Source organism: Rhipicephalus microplus, chromosome 1 (assembly GCF_043290135.1).
Source record: "Rhipicephalus microplus isolate Deutch F79 chromosome 1, USDA_Rmic, whole genome shotgun sequence".
NCBI classification, from domain to species: Eukaryota; Metazoa; Arthropoda; class Arachnida; order Ixodida; family Ixodidae; genus Rhipicephalus; species Rhipicephalus microplus.
Genome location: NC_134700.1, coordinates 246,949,147 through 246,965,899, shown reverse-complemented (window position 1 = coordinate 246,965,899; position 16,753 = coordinate 246,949,147). Strand labels below are relative to the sequence as shown.

The window sequence follows — 16,753 nt, the reverse complement described above, 5'->3', positions numbered from 1 at the left end:
ACACACGAAAGAAGGAAACAGGACAAGCTCATTTCATGTCATGTTTCCTCATTTCATGTCATGGCAGTTACGGACAACAGTAGCGGCAGAAACAGTTGTTGTTGTGATCACGTAACATGTTTCGCTCTAAAGAAATATATACAGGATGACAACAGTCACGTGATAGCCAGGCCTCTAGCGAAAGGTCGGCAGGTTGTCATAATTTTTGCTGGCGTAGAGCGTACTTTGCACCTGCACTAGCAGTGTATGCCCCCTAGGAGCTTACAATACGGGCACGACAGCAGCTTCTCCAGCTAAGCCACGCCAGACGGCTTTCACATCCATGCATTCCTAGAGAGTTTTCAAAGCGAAGCTGTCTTTTAGTCCACATTCTGTCATTGCTGCCACCGTTGTCATCATAGTAGTAGTAGATGTCACGAAGGTCCTATAGCTTGAGGGATGAGAGCGAGCCTCAGTAGAAAGGGCGGCACCTCGTTGAGACTGGTGAGAAAAAGCTTGTTCTGAGGGAGAGAAGGTGAGGAGCGTTGTTGTCCTTTCACTTGGATGAGGAAAGGGAGTGAGAGGAGCATAACAAAAGGAGCCTAAGGAAAGTAGGTCAGCCGGAGAGGAATCTGCTCTCTTGTATATCTTACTCCGTCGTTGCGACACATGCACTGCTGCATCGTCTGCCCTCACACGCAGCATTACCAAAAGCTGCAACCATGGTGGAAAACTACCAGCACGGCTATGCATCTGACGCATAGCAGCTGGTTGTGTTTCAACAAGTCCGTCAGAGTAATAAGTCTTGAGCGAGCAGGTGGGTGGAATGGGCCACAGCTGCACTGGAATGCTACAGTATATAGCGTTCAAGCACATTCGTGAGTGACCATATCATCCTGTGGAATATACATAATTTAAAATGAACAAAAACAAAAAACAAGTAAGTCTTGAGTAAGAATGTTGCCAAAATTCAAATGCAACACATATTGCCTTACTAAAGGGCCAACAGCTTCGCTGTCAGGCAGTTTTCACAGCACGGACATGGCCAGCATTTTTTTCGCTTTGTCTCTTGGGCCTGTAGAACAAAGTTGGCATAGTTCCTGGAAGCAGCAGGCAAGCCTTTTTGCAACTTAACAATAGAGGTATCTATGGAAGGGCCTTCAACGGACACTAAAGAGAAAAACGATTTTCCGAGTATTAATAAAGTACTATTTCACAATCCTGAAAACACCACTCTTACTGTGACATGATGCTTGGTAAGCGAGAAAACGCGCGAAAATAAAATTCAGGTGGGGACACTGCTGTGAGATTCCCGCACCAAACACCGTGACGTAGTAAATTTTGAAGCTGTCTAATGGGTCCTACATAGTTTTTACTTGATAAAAGTGAGGTACGTTGTCTTCTGTGGGTGCTCTAGACCTTGCATACAAAGTTTTGGAAAATTTCATTGAGCCAATGTTGCAAAAATACAAAAAAACCCATCTCCCACTAAAGAAGATTGTGTAGTTTCGAAGCAGTGGGTGGCGTTTTGCTCAACAGTGTTCTGCATAGGAGACAAACCTGGGGAAGTACAAAGCATGGAGTTGGGAACACAGGCCCCGGGATAAGATGCTTCGCATATACATTTTGATTGCCACGTCACGCGTGGAGATTTAAAAATTCGAAAAAAACTCCTACTTTGGTTTTCTCCACTAATAAATGAACTTATGACAGTGAAACATACGGCATTAAAGTTCTCGGAGTGGAGCTTATAATCTAAATCAAGTCATTGTTTTTCTTTAGTGTCCCTTAGAGAATCACGAGGTTCGCATTGGTCAAATACACTACCAAGACCCACCATGGTGATGCAGTCTATGAAATAGTTCCATAGGCCCTCTTAATATTACATCTGAACTAAGGCAGCTCAGCTAGCCACACTACATCTCCCTGATGGTACGCTATTCTGCAGACAATACTTCAAAGTCTATGTGCAGGGTGGCTACTGTCAATACAGCACAAGCAACATAAATGGCCTGGAACTGGCGATGTTCTCAGTAAAGGTTTCCGCTTGGATTTTAAGCTTATATCTCAAAATTTGTTTGCACTATCTGTTTGCACTTATGAGCAATGGAATACACGAGAGGTGACAACCATCATCCAAAGTATGTGCACATTTTGTGCCAGCCAACCTACAGGCAGGTTGGTTGAACCTTCTGTTGACAAAAAATGCTTCTGGAATGAAGTGTGAATGTTTGATGAACAGAGCTTTATTCATAAAAAATGTTTTGTTGCAAACATTACTTTTGATAAGGCACAGTTCTGAAACCTACGGTGCAAGTTCAACACATGCACACAGATCATTTCCCTTAAACTTGAAAATCACCACTTTGTACAGAGATGTATGTAGGGCCAAAAAGGGAAACAGAAAAAACTGGAATGCATAAACTGACTAGAAAAGATGGAATGCTACAAATTATAACAGAGAAAAACGAAAGCACATGAAACATTGCAGATGCTATATTTCAATTTTTTAAAGTAGAAGAAAGCGATTATCCAGAACCCACACCACCTTCAGGAAGAAAAAAAAAAGCCTAGTGAAACAACTTCAACAACCCTACACATAAAAACAAGTATTATCTACCCAAACACCCTGATGGAGTAAACGCTCTGGATTTTCTGTCCATTTTGATGGGGCGACTGAAAGCGTGCAGTTTTTGTGCAGCGATTTAAAGAAATATACTCGTGGTTATAAACTCTGGTTGCACAACTCGCAAGTGGCTGATGTGGTACAAAAACATGTGCTTTTCATTTGTATGCGTGTGTGCTGAAATCAGAGGACCACTTGTGGGCAGCTAAGCTGCTGGCAGCACACTATTCATAGTTTGTTTTTGCAAAAATACACCTTCAACGAAGCAGTAAATTTGTTACACAGTCTTTGTGGGATGCCTTGCCAATAACAATGTGCTTCAGTCTTTGCAGCCTGCAAAGGCATCCCTGCAAACAATAACAGCAGCAACAATGACACAGAAAAGTCAATCGAATAAAGAAACCATAACACTCAGCACTCATCAAAACGTGGATGAAAAAATTCACAGATGAGGCACTGTTGGCAAAACACTTGCAGCCACTCTGTGTGGAAGCACCTCGAACTTCCAGCATTTTTGATTCTTGGCACTTCGTAAGGGTGCTCGGCAAAGTCTTCGCTCGATCTGCCAATCTTAGAGGACGAAGGACTGTAGTACGTAGCAAAAGACATCCTTCTGAGCTTGGTAGTCGCCTGAATTCAACTTCACCTCCATTTCCAAGGAACTTGGTCAAAGGAACAGTAGATCCAGCAAAAAGAAAAAAAGAGGGGATCAACTGCAACTGAAATCCTGAATTCAGCAACAACTGAGCTCCGGTGAACTGGAGGCAGACGAATGGAAATGCAGCCGGGCACCCTCCCGATGTCTAGCAGAGGTGATGTGACCGATGAGCTGATGCACTATCACGAAAATTACTGCACCGCCAGTCCACTGCTGGCACACACCTTCAAATTGTCCACATTCCCTTGTTTTGTTTGACTTCAAGCACTTATATTATGAGGTCCTGTCAAGTGAGAAATCCCTTGCAGCGGCGGCTGGGTTGTTCACAGCAACCTAGTGGCCCCGACTGGGAATCTTAATGGCCTTGGTCTTGTTGTAGTTCTGGAAGATCCAGCTTTGCCTGAGGCTACCAGAGCAGATCTCCATGCTCACTTTCTGGCGATCCTCAGACATCTCCAGGCACTTCCGACTGCTACCATGCTGAACTGTGCCACTCTGCGGAATTTAAGAAAGCATAGTAAAGCTATGCACAGCTAAAAACTCACTAAAATACATAAAACTGTCACTGTATTTTTCACGGACAAAATGAAATTTTCAGATTACGACCCCGACAGCACACAAAATATTATACTTCTTGATTCAGCAGCCTTAGCTAAATGTTAGGGACAACTAAAATGAATGTTTACCTACAGCAGACACAGCTCTCGAAATACGATTTTAATTGGACATGTTCGGGCCATTAAAGAGGCCCTGCAACACTATGTAGCCAGAAAATGCTGCCAATCTGTAGTTGTCGGTCAGTATTTAGCTCTTGTGAATGTCCGAGCCATGATTATTGTAGGAACTACAGCAGAGAAAGTACAATTAGGTATCCAGCAAATAAGAAATGCCACTTGCTCTCCCCTTTGGCAGTAAGCGAGATTGATACTGGCACAAGCTCATTTCATGCTTGTGGAAACACCATCAGTATCACTTACATCATTTGTTTCATTTTCAATAAATAAAAAAAATTGTTTGAAGTGTAATGCCTCTCTCTTCAAAAATGCTGAAGAAGTATTTCATTGTAGTACTTCCACACACAATCACGGTTGCCTTGGGCCACCCACATATACACCACTGCGGTCATAATGGGGCTGCTCGCCGCCATTCAAGCCAGTTTTCATTCATTTGAGGTGATGCCCAGCAACATGCTGGAAGAGGTTAATGCAGGATGAGGGAAACATGGCCAAATTAGGGCTCGAATGATCTGATTTTCACTCATCAGAAGACAAAATGTGACAGCAACCGCTGCCTGCTTTTTGTTGCGAGAATGCACAGCATGATGAAGACATGCTGCTATGTCTCCACGCTTGTGCTGCCAAAAGTTTGCAGAAAAGTTCACTCTGTGTGGCTGGACCTTCAATGTTTTGCATTCTATCCTGTCGTTCATGTCAGGTGGCACCCGGCGGGCCAAACCCACGCTATTTCTAACACTCCATGCCCGAATCAATTACCTGTCTCGTAATGAGCTCAGTATGAAAATCTTTGCCAGTGCCTATTACTTTTTCCAACATTAATTGGCACACTCTCCAGCATATGCAAGCTCTTTTGTAGGTGCCTAGCAAGCCAGATGCCTTGGCCGACAAGTTGATGTTTAGCGAATCGAAACCACTTCAAAATGCACTATCTCAATTTAGCTATCTGCTAGTTAAGTTGAAACAAAAAGAAGCCATCTACTGTAGACACTTGAAATTCTTGGTAAGACTTCGGTAAGGCAGTTGCATTTGGTGCATCTCATGCTATAGGTGCCTTGAAAACTAGAGGCCATGACAAGCACTGATATAACTTGTCGTCTCCTGGTTGTCTCCATCTGTGTTACTTCCAGCATACTCAATGGGACAGAAAAAGAGGAAACTAAGTAGAGGGGCCTGCTTATAGTTGGTGCATTTAAAAAACGTTTGCAGCAAAAGATTTGTGATTTAATAATATCCTACAGTCATTACTTGGAAAAGTGCTGTAGGCTCCTTTAACTAAATTAGCTTTCTGTCACGTCACAACTACAAAGTGACACAGAATTTTCATGTGGTTATGCTTGTGCTGAGAGGCTGACAGTGGCAAACGATGGCAAGTGATGACGTGTATGGGGCAGCAGTCAAAGTAGAAAAATAATGAACTGTAAGAGGAACTGTTCTAAAAAGCTTTTATGTTTGTACATACTAACTTGCTGGAGAGAACAAACAAAAAGTGAGACCCTGCTTCGATTAGTCCTTCATCCTTAAATTACTGCAAACAATTGTGAGTCCCAACACCTTTCCAAGATTTTTAATACATTGGAACATTGACAGTGTTTCAGCAAGCATGCAGCTTGTGCACTGTACCAGAAATAGCACTATCAAAATGTATATAAGATATTCAAAATATACAAAATTCATTCAGACCTTGATGGCGTAGACTTTCATAAGTCAGCCTTGACTTTCAGTGCAATGTGTTTTCACAGTCCTGCTAAGCTACCAGAAAACTTGCTCAGTACAATATTAATTTCGTCAAGTGATAGAAGAACTTGTCAAAATGTGCATGCACTAAACATGTCAGAGTATAAATGTTTTAAGTGGAGAGAAGGATCACATTCTTTCTAGACTGTTACATGGGAGTACAAAAACTGATGTCACAACCGCCACAGTACATTTTTGGGTGCTCATGCATACTAACAACACGGCAGAAAGGATTTTGGCAGCACCTTCTAGGGAGCCTTCATTTATAAGGTGCTCAGTGCACACGATTGCAATGGGTAAGAAACCACTTATATGCTAGGATGATGCTACTAAAAATATCTATTTTCTTGCATAAAGAGGCACTTTTCAATAATAGAGAGCGTTAGAACTGTGTGCAAAAAGCTTTGCGGTCCTTGCGGTCGCCCGTTATTTCCGTCACTTAACAGGAGCCCGCAAGAGGTTGGCGAATTACTCATGCGCGCGCAGTGGAGTGAAATGCTGACACAAAGCTGTGAACACTATTCTAAAACTCCCTAATGATGGCAGAAAATACTATTATATGGTAGTTAAAAGGCTTGGCATAAAAAGACACAATGATTGGTTCAAATATCTACTATATATGCCTTACTAAAGGTACAAGTTAAGTTAATAAAGGGAAGGCCTAGCTGGCATCACAAGTTCTAGCTGACTGAATTTATTTTTGCTAATAAAAAGCTGGGAGTACAATGAAGAAATGCAGAAATACTATATGCAGTGCATATTAAAATGAGGTGCAGTTTCCCCTGGAAAAACACTTCCAGCATTGCAGCTGGAAGAACTGATGGTGGCTTTTGATAACTGTAACTATTGTGTTTATCCACAGTAAAAACCATTAATTGCTTACCAGTGGCAGCTATTCACTCAATGAATTTTTGATATTTAAAAAGAAAACAACTTTTTATTTTAAAGCACAACTTGGGTGTAAGAAAGGAAACAAAAGAGTAGTTAATAGTAAATAAGCAGCACATTATCAAAACAACGTACCGGATCGTCATAGATCCATAGCTGGTTACCCTTGGATCCATGGCATGGGTATAGGATAACATCAGACCCAGCATAGTCAAGACATGCCTCATCTCTACGGATCTCGCCTTCTTTGCTGAGCATCCAGTACTGCAAACAGACAGAGCCAAAAATACAAGTCCGCATACTGCATGAACTCAACCTCCAACTTATCTATTCAGTCGTATGTGCAACACAAGATGAGCTATGTTGCTCACACATTATCTTACGAAAGTCACATCCATATATTAACACATTAACTAACCATGGTGTGAAGAAAACAAGGTTGGGCAGAGGAGACATGTAGCATATTAAAAATACTACTTGCTACTATACTGGATGACTAAAATTGGCTGATTACAAACACTGAATAATAAGAAAGGACTAAAATTGGGCAAACAAAATGTTTATGTTGCACACAAATAAACACATCACAAATAAAGTATCATTGGGGTTCGCAGAACCAGGGCAGCACCATGCTAAAATATGGACATCAAATGCCAAAAGACATTTATACATTACCTAATGGAATCAGCAGACAATGAGTCTAACGAAGGTATAGGCAATAGTATTTTAAGTTTTTAATTGTACTAATGATACAAGCAGAAAGGAAGTGAAGTGGAAGAAAAATCACCTTGCCATAGCTCCTATCAAATTGCCTACCCTATTACCTGTGGCAAGTCAATTTCTTTTTCCACTTTGGCATAATTACTATACTTCAATTAAAAGCTACAAATACACTCAGTCCTTGATATAACAAATTCGGATATAATGAATTATCGGTTATAACGAAGTAAGCGACCAAAAGCTTTGCCAAAGACAGTTTTACTAATAATTGTTTATAACGAATTTTAGGATATAAAGAAGTATTTTCGTGGCAGATGTGACGGTTATAATAAGGTTTGAGTAAACGTTTCTGAGCTTTATTGTCTGTTGGTTTTATTCATTCTTCAACAACCAGCATAGGGCAGATGAAGGGCAAGAAAGAGAAGACAAACACTTGTCTTTGTTTTCTTTCTTGTCTGCTCCTCACTGGTTTTTGACGATAGATTGTCGACTAGCTCAGTCTCAAACCTTGGTCTTATTAGGTTGCGTCTAACAAAGAAACAAGCTTTCAGCTCCCTTCTTTATTTCAAAAGACGTTTAGACTTTTTTTGTTGGCATCAAGATGTTCATTATGTTCTAGCCACTGAAACATATGCTGCTTTATTTCCTGCCAGCAAAGCTAATTGCTAAGAACATTTCATGCAGCTGCTTTTTCATTTTTCAACTGAGAATATAAGACCTCTGTCCTGATATGAATGAATACTTAGCAGTAATTCTGAATTGTATGTGTATGTACTTGACGATTTAAGATACTTTAACAAAAGGAGCTAATGCGTATTCTGTTTGGGAAGAAGAAATGCTACTTCTGTTTCGTGCATGGACTCAACATATACAACATTGTAGGATCACACCAGCCTTGTTAATGGCTCTTGAACTACTCCACATGAGCGCCTCTCACCAAGCCCCAATGCATATCTTGATTACACATTGAAAGTTGTAAGGCACCATTCAAGTAGTACTTTACCAAAATATTCTTTAAAATAAATTTGCTGGTGGAAAGGTTGCGAGAAATTAAACTGCGCTTGTTCCTTCCCCCCCGGAGGCAAGCTTCACTGCCAAAGTTCTTCATTCGCTTGGGCTAGTATTTGCAAGCACTATGTATTTCTAAATGTTGGTGATAAGGGAGCACATCATGTTCATGTGACATTACCACCTTCTTTTTCATTTTGTATTTTGCTTCATGTTGTATGCATTATGGACTCGGCATTGAATGAAAAAGTGAATTACTAAATCACAGGCCAGAGCCAATAAATTTCCAGCAATGCAAGTTGCACAGGGTAGGAACTCTCTCTCCAAGTGTGTCTTTCCCGTGACAAAAGATGCATGGCATTATCTTTAAACCACTTACGTGCCATGCAGGCGAGCAATATTTCACAGACACGACCATTACCGAGCAATATCCACACTGTGTTTGTTTCTTCACAATGTTCAGACCTGGTGAGGGGCCCTTGGCGAGCTTTTACAAAAGCAGACGCATGCCCACCATGAACCACTGAGGCATGAATAGCATTACATCTATTGTGCCACTTTCACAGTTCTTGCAATTTTTAAGCAATAGGAGAATGTTTGCAGCAGAAGTGATTTCGACACTTTGGACAGAGGCAGAGGAAACCACTAGTGCTTTCTGCCAATACTAGAACAGTACGTGCAGTTGCACAGCTAGTTGCAGGACAAACAATACAAACAACCTGGACAACACCAGGATAATCATCTTTATGGGACGCCCAAGGTAAATACAGGACACTTTTGTTTAATGTTGCTGACGAACAGTTCCAAGGAGTTTGGTAGGTTGAACATAGCTCACACTAACACATGAAAATTATCACTCCATGAATCATGTACAATCTGCTTACCTGGTTGCCTCCCTGTCCATGGCATGGGTACATGCCAACAGGCTTGTGCATGTTGTCGCGACCAGAAGGACTGTCCAGGCAGCTACTGCCACCCTGGCCCTTGTTACGAACCTAAAACAAGAAGCAGCAGGAGCAGCATGAATAATTTAACAATTCGTGAGAGTACTTTGAAATCATTAAAAGGGCTCTGCCACACTTTTCCAGCATAGTCTGAGAATGCTGCTGATTGGTCGAGGCTCCAGAGAACACTCGAGCCAAATGTTATAGCCTAGCACGCGGTCTGGAAATTACAATGAATTCCTAAAGTCAGCTGGAAATTGCTCCCTCATCTTTCTACGAAATCATTCCATACACCTAAATTCACAGATATTGGCCGATTTGAGCATCGTGAGATTCATAATAACTATGGCCTCCACGGGTGGCTGCCACGTGCCCACACCTGTGCTTGTGATTAAACTTAAAGTAATTTGCGTGGTTGAAAGTAAAAGAAAGTGCTTAAGGTCACGACGTGCGCAAGACGTAAGTTCTTCTTCCTGTGTCACCCCTCCCTGCTTAGCTTCTTGTGCGCTTGTAGAAACAAGATAAGAGAGAAAGCAATTACAGAGCACGACAAATCAACTCTGCTCGTACTTGATGGATTCTAAAAATTTTTGCTGTGGTCGGTTCATAGGGCAATCAACTCCTTTAATGAAGCCATTCGTTTGTTACCAAGAAAAGTGCCGCAGAGCCCCTTTCACTGCTAAATTCTTCTGAAAGCAAGCTTACACTTATGCACAAATGCAAAAAGCGCTCTGTGCTATAAGCTTTCCATTTATCATCAAGAGCACTTGTCACATAACTGCCTCCAAGGCACAAGAACATCCAAGTTAAGAAAAAATGTCTCAACATTCTAGTCAAGATAACATCAACATTTCGAATTCCAGGGAAAGCTTGCATTAAATAACACCCACAGATGATGTCAATAGATAGAACATTAGTTTTCTGCATGTCTTTCTCTCAGTATCTCCATGCTCTTTACTCCACATGTACTACATTGTTTATGAGTGACTTGCCTGGGTTAGTTAGCAGCCAGGAGCCACAAAAGTTGATTTCTATCATTATGCTGCTGATTTAAACAACATAATGGAAGCCAGATGTGTGCTGAATAACAGATTTGCCACAGCCTCAAAGCACAATCATTAAAAGCTGAGTAAATCATGTTGCAGAATGGATTATTTTTACGGAAACCATTTGTTACCACAAATTAAAATTTCCATGTTACTTGAAACAAGCAAACCAGCAATACTGACCTCTCCAGAGGCAACTGCATCTCCAGGCACAAAGAGCTCTGGGTAGATAGTACGCACATACCAATCAAATGAGCGACACTTGAGATTGTCCCTTAGTCGCTTTCTGGCACTCACGTCTCCAAAATCGCCCTGTATAAAATGAAGAAAGATGGTTGATGCCATTGGTGAGTCTTCACGAAGAATATAACCACGGCTGCTCAATCAAAAGACACAAACAAGGTGCAGCCTGCTACATCATATGCTGATGTATGCTTGAAGGCACGGAGATGAGAGCTGATGGTTGCGATTACTTTTTCAGTCATGGCATCAACACGCATAAAGAGCTCTCTAGAAAAAGACGCCAAGACAGCACTGAGAAACAAGTGCTTCAGATGAATTGAAAGAAATGTGTGTTGCTTGTGCAGATGCTTTGTCTAGACACATGGTTGAACACTACGTGAAAGCTGTCAATTTTGCATTGTATCTGGCACTGTGCCACACAACGTTGTGTGGCACAAATTGAACGATTAGTGCACTCATGCAGTGCTATATGTTTTCATACAGGTTAAGGTATGAAGTGATGCTTCAGCGAATTTACTGCCTTGAAACAAGTATCTCATCAAGTACTACTAAAAGCCTCTTCACCTCAGATATGACTATCACAAAAATACAATGACGTGGAGTGTGCTCCTTCAAATTGAAATCTCTACTGTTTTTTTCAAACTATTATCTTTTGTACATATGGGAGGAAAATGAACAAACAGGTAGTAGTATGAAGCATTGAAGCAATGGAATGGAAAAAAATATTTTTGTCCTGCAGGATGCGATTAGCACGTAGCGAGTCATGTTTTTGATGTTGAAGAAGACAAAGCAACCGCTAACTATGGAAAACTGTAGAAATATGGAATAGTTACATCTGCCTCTTTTATTCTATGATCAGACTTCGTTCAAGAGAACTCGTCAACAAAAGCACATTCTGAAAGTGCCGAGTTCTTCAATAAGGCATATAAACAATGCCGAACCATGAGAAGCAGATGTTGATAATACCGTAACTACAGCAATTTTATAAGCCAAAACCACGATATTATCATTAGGCATACTGTGGTAGAGGGCTCCCGCAATTTCAACCATCTGGAGTTTTTCTACATGCACATGAATCTATGTACACGGGCCTGTAGGGTTTTGCCTCGATCAAAATGTGACTGCCGAGCTGGGATTGAAACCACATTCTTTTGGCCAGCAGCCGAGCATTGTAATCACTGTTCACTACCACCACAGTAGTTGAGAAACAGATGTCAAAAATATAAACTCTGAGCAGGACACATTGAAAAAAGTGTACAAAATAGCATGCAAGCATTCTTCAAGAAATCTTCTTCAATTCTGAAGTTCTTGAAACATTGCTGCAGCTTCACAATCCTGAATAGATTAGGCCAGTTGCTGGTCAAATGATCAAGTTGCAAATGATCAGTGGAAATGATCAAGTTCACACTGGATGTCATCTTCTTTTGTACTGTACTCAACACTCAGTATACTCAAGAAAAGCATGAGTCATGTACAATCAGTAGGCAGACGTGAAGCTGCTTCTACATAAGGCTATGTGCGCAGAGACACAGCCACCCAATGTGCTAACTGTGGGCAGCGTTACATGCCTACATGATCACATAAATGGCTCAATATTGGCATACTGGATATTATAGTATATTGTAGTACAAATACAGACAGTGCTGTGTTTACGTTTCATGACTGTCAGATAATATGAAATGCACATTATGCACTTTAAAAATGCAAATACAGAGTGTTTGAGAGCAGATAAAGGACCACTTCGCCGAAGGATTGCACCAAGGGGGTGGTGTGGTGAACACGGCACTTCATAATGCATTACCGCACAGCTTGACTTTGTACATGTGTGTTCAATGAGAAAATGTTTTATTTAACCACGAGCTCAGCTACAAATAAGGAAGCCCACCGCAACACAAAGTTAAAAGATGAATACTCTGGATGAGCAGTCAAATTGGGAGACAACACACCTGTGGAACAGCAAATATGTGGCCTTAAGGGGGCAGACTGGTCTTAGACATTTTTTTTGTTTATTCATTCAGTGATTTTGATCAAACTGCACGGGATTTTGCAGTTTTTTCTGCTGATTTCAAATATTTAATTAGTTTTCGTGTAACTCATCTTGTTCCTGAGATAACTTAAGTTCACCCCCTATTGTTTAAGGCCACCATAGAAAAAAAGTGCTTAATCAAAAGTGATTTTTAAGATATCTCAACATAGACTAATGACTATAGATTCAAATTATGCAAATGTATTTCTTTTTAAGCTTTTCTTGGTTATTTTACAGCAAAATAAACTATCCATTTTCAAAAGCAGTTGAAATCGTGTTACAATTTTGATGAGTAATTAATTAAAAAGGCTTGTGCTCTAAATTCTGCTCCTATACTTGCACTCTACACACATACAGGTTTCCATTGCAAAAAAAATTATAGTTGTACCTGCCCTAGCTGCAGAGATATTGAGGCCTCAAAATTGAATAGTCATAAATTTACTTTTTTGAGAAAAATGGAAAAAACTGAAAACACAACTTCTTCAAAAAGCAACAATCATGGTGCACATGTTTTGCAATACTCATAAAGGGGCTAGAAATTCGTAGCAGAGCTTCTAACGCAGGTGCCGGCAAATTATAAAGAAGCCTCGAAGTCTGTTCCCCATTCTTTGGCAGGTACAGCATGTTAACAGCACCAAGAATCTGGACAGTTAGAATGACATTACAAAAAAATTACCACTTCCTGGTGTGTGAAAATTTAGAGAGAGATATAAAAATACGTGGAGAAACCAAATATGTCAATTTTAGAAAATGATTTTTTTTTTTGTCACTTTTTGGTCGCAAAGACCAGTCTGTCCCCTTAATATGCTAGCAACTGTGGTTAGAGGTGGAGACGGGCCAAGCATAATGAAGCAGTAGTAAAACTAACAAGCTTGTGCAGTAAAATCAGTGAACAGTGTCCCACAGATGTTTGTACGACCAGAACTGACATACTTTCATCTTGACATACCGAAATGAAAGACCAAATAGACCGACGTAAGTGGAAAGATAACTACATAAATGAGCTGTACTCTTACACTGTGAAAAATCAAACAATTGTGATGAAGCAGCCAACACATACCAAGTCATCCCCAATTCGCTGGTAGTAGTATTGCTTGTACTCATCCAGCCAGACTTCTGCCAAGCGCACAGAGTTACGTCGTAACACATTAACACCTGAGCGCCACTTGTAGGGGCTACGCTTGCGGAAGATGTGGCCTACGTGTGAGCATGGTACAATTTCTAGTGTTCCTCCACACATCCATGTCTGAAATCACGCAAATAGAACAAAAATCAACTCTTGACAGCCAACATATACAAACAGTGATAACCTTCTAGTCTCGGCAAGTTCAACACAAAATGTCTTCAGTGCCATGTAAATCGCAAAATGGTGACAGCTGTGCAACTTCATGTATATTGCAGTGTTACTCGCAGAAAATGTTTGCAGCGCTGCGTTAAACTGTGAAGCACATAACAAACTCCTTCCTTTTTACCCCAAAAGACTGACATACCTCGCCAATTTTTTTTTTTCTAGAAGACTGCAGAAAGATACTATGTATAGAGAACTCTGCTCGTTCACTTAAACATGATTTCGTAAAATGCCTCCACTAGAACCTTGCATGACTCCCTGGCTTGACTTAAGTTACTGGCGCATCCATTTCTTGCTGAAGTCTGTTTGAATGAAGATGGCTACATGAAGTATTGCTGGATGGTTTAAGCTGGTACAAGTCCGAAAATCGGTCATGTGTGGCCTCTTGTACTTCGCAAACAACATGTGCAATGACAGTGCAGTGTTCTCTATCTGTACACAACAGGCAATGCTACGACAGTGTGGCAATTAAATGAAATGGGACAAAAACCTAATAGTCAGAACAACAGCAAAACTTGACAAATATGTACATATTGTACAGAAGAAAATATGGGCAAAATACTGGAGGGTACAAGGCACCTTGAAGGACAACTCCAGATTTTCTCCACCCCAGATGTCGAAACCACTGTCGTAGGTGCCTAACTTCTCAAAAAAGGCTTTGTCTATTGAGAACAGACCTCCAGCCATGGTAGGAGACCTGCAAAAAAATGACTTAATTTAGGGTAACAGACCGTTTTCATAATTGTAAAACTAGCTTTCCCGCCATGCAGTTCGAGCAACTAATGACAGGTAGTCACTTTCTGCAAACAGTGTACTGAAGTGCAGTTTTCTTTTGCTATAACATATAAAATATACACTCTGCTCTCTTGACACAAACACGCATAATAGACATGTCCCAGCATGTACAAGACCTCATCTCAACTTGTAGAGGGGACCCTGGCACTGCGATCGTTCAGTGACCATGGGAGAGGTGGGTAGTACACATGTTCGCCGAGTCTTGATGCTTGCGGACTTTGAACATACTTGTGGCTTTGTTTATTGCTGTGTTTAAGTTTTGTTTCGAATAAAAGAACGGATCGTTGTGAACTTCGTAACCAGATTTGAATTGGTGAGCCTTAAAGGTTAAGGTGGCAAAGCGCAATTGCTGAGCATTTGCCGATTATTGTCTCGTGACAATGTAGCTCCATGCCACGCAAAGCCAAAAGGAGCTGAAATATGAAGATTAAACAAATTTGTGTACTAACCATCATTCTCATGCTCGCTGAAGCGCCGTGCGTTGCACTTCCTATAGACACTAGCGCCAGAGTTCTCTCTAGTGTGCTTATACGAAACTATATAAACTGGACGAATATGCAGTGCAGTGAAGTGCACTAGTAGATTATGAAAAAGATGTATTGTCTAATACTATAATACTTGTGCACTGCCCTAAAGAAGGAGAACAAAAATTCAATACTGATAAATTAGGTATAATTATCAGAAAAATGAAAGAAAACAATACTGCAAGCCTACATTTACACAAAGAGGTCCCATTTTGAAGATTTTTCTGGCAATATCAACATGACTGTATTCAGTTAAAACATAGTAAAAAATACCGTGTACACTATCCGACTTAAATAATGCAGTGTGTTTCTGCCCTTTTTTATTTACTATACTACTAATCTGCCCAACTGTCGTGCAGTTTCAAATAAATTTAAAGTAAAAGCTTATTGCTTCTCAGCTTTAACATAAGAAAGAAGCCACATACTTTAATACATCAATAGGAAAAGAACATTGTAAGGCAAAAAGCACCCAAAAAACGGAAGTGCATTCATTTTTTGATAATCTGGTACTCTTCATTAGCAGTTAACATCTTATTTACTTCAGCACTTACTATCATCAAATTTGCACACCTAACTTGCCTAAAAACGGTGCCTCTAAGTTGTGGAACGGTGCAAAGCACAAATTATTTGTTGCTAAAGTGTCGACTGTGCACCAACCAGACAGGATCCCACGAGTGCTTCCTGCGATGACGCTCTCGCTCAGGAACTGCATGCCAACTGAACTGCAGGTTCCAGTCAAAGCCACCAACATTCACGCCTCCAGAGTCTCTGTAGTGATACTCGAATGTGCTGTCGCTGATCACATCGATCACAGGGCACACAACAGTGGTAGAGTTCCGAGCTATCCTGTCCAACAGGGGCTCCAGCCAGCCTGAATGTAGAAATTACATTCAAATGCAGCACAAAAATGAGCCAAACAAACACAAATGTGAGCTAAGTGGTAAATCATGAGTAATACAGTAAGGTAGAAGTCTGGACCAGTTGCTACATAATGCTGAAAGGATAAGCCAGTCAAGAGGACGACGGACAAAGCAGCGAAGTGGCACAAGCAACCAAATGTTATTTGTGGCGCCTTTCTATCGTTTGTCATCCTCTCGACTAAATTATTCCTTTAGAGTAGACAAATTAGTAAGCATTGCTGCAGCTATACATGCCAAACAATTTAAATTCATTCATTCTCTCTCGAAATTACTGATCAAATCGCTATCACCTTGAGCGGCCACAAGCCATGTCAAACTGGGAGACTAATCAACGATAGGCTAAGGAAGCATACAAACAATGTAAGAAATGCACATAATGGGAAGGATTTAGCTATTCATTGTATAACCAGCCAAGATTGCCTCCCGACTTAAACAGCCCTTTTGTCATTAAAAAAAGAAAAATGCAAGAGACCCGTGAAATTATTGAAGCCGAACACATTGCCTATCTGGGGGAGCGTTATGAAAGCGTGGCTTCCCTAAGGCTTACTGATAATGAG

General features: G+C 40.8%; 1 protein-coding gene across 3 annotated transcripts in view; it reads right to left on the bottom strand.

Annotated features, from left to right (window-relative positions):
- Window positions 1-3,508: 3,508 nt before the first annotated feature.
- LOC119185259 (putative polypeptide N-acetylgalactosaminyltransferase 9) overlaps window positions 3,509-16,753 on the bottom strand; it is a 181,887-nt gene continuing 168,642 nt past the window's right edge. For all 3 annotated transcript variants that reach the window (XM_037434349.2, XM_037434353.2, XM_075892363.1), the window contains 7 exons: window positions 15,934-16,147; window positions 14,537-14,654; window positions 13,670-13,855; window positions 10,524-10,652; window positions 9,235-9,345; window positions 6,758-6,886; window positions 3,509-3,758 (listed from right to left, as the gene is read on the bottom strand). In XM_037434349.2, coding sequence (XP_037290246.2) covers window positions 3,597-3,758; window positions 6,758-6,886; window positions 9,235-9,345; window positions 10,524-10,652; window positions 13,670-13,855; window positions 14,537-14,654; window positions 15,934-16,147 — 1,049 coding nt within the window. In that variant the 3' untranslated portion in view covers window positions 3,509-3,596. The remainder of the gene's footprint in view (window positions 3,759-6,757; window positions 6,887-9,234; window positions 9,346-10,523; window positions 10,653-13,669; window positions 13,856-14,536; window positions 14,655-15,933; window positions 16,148-16,753) is intronic.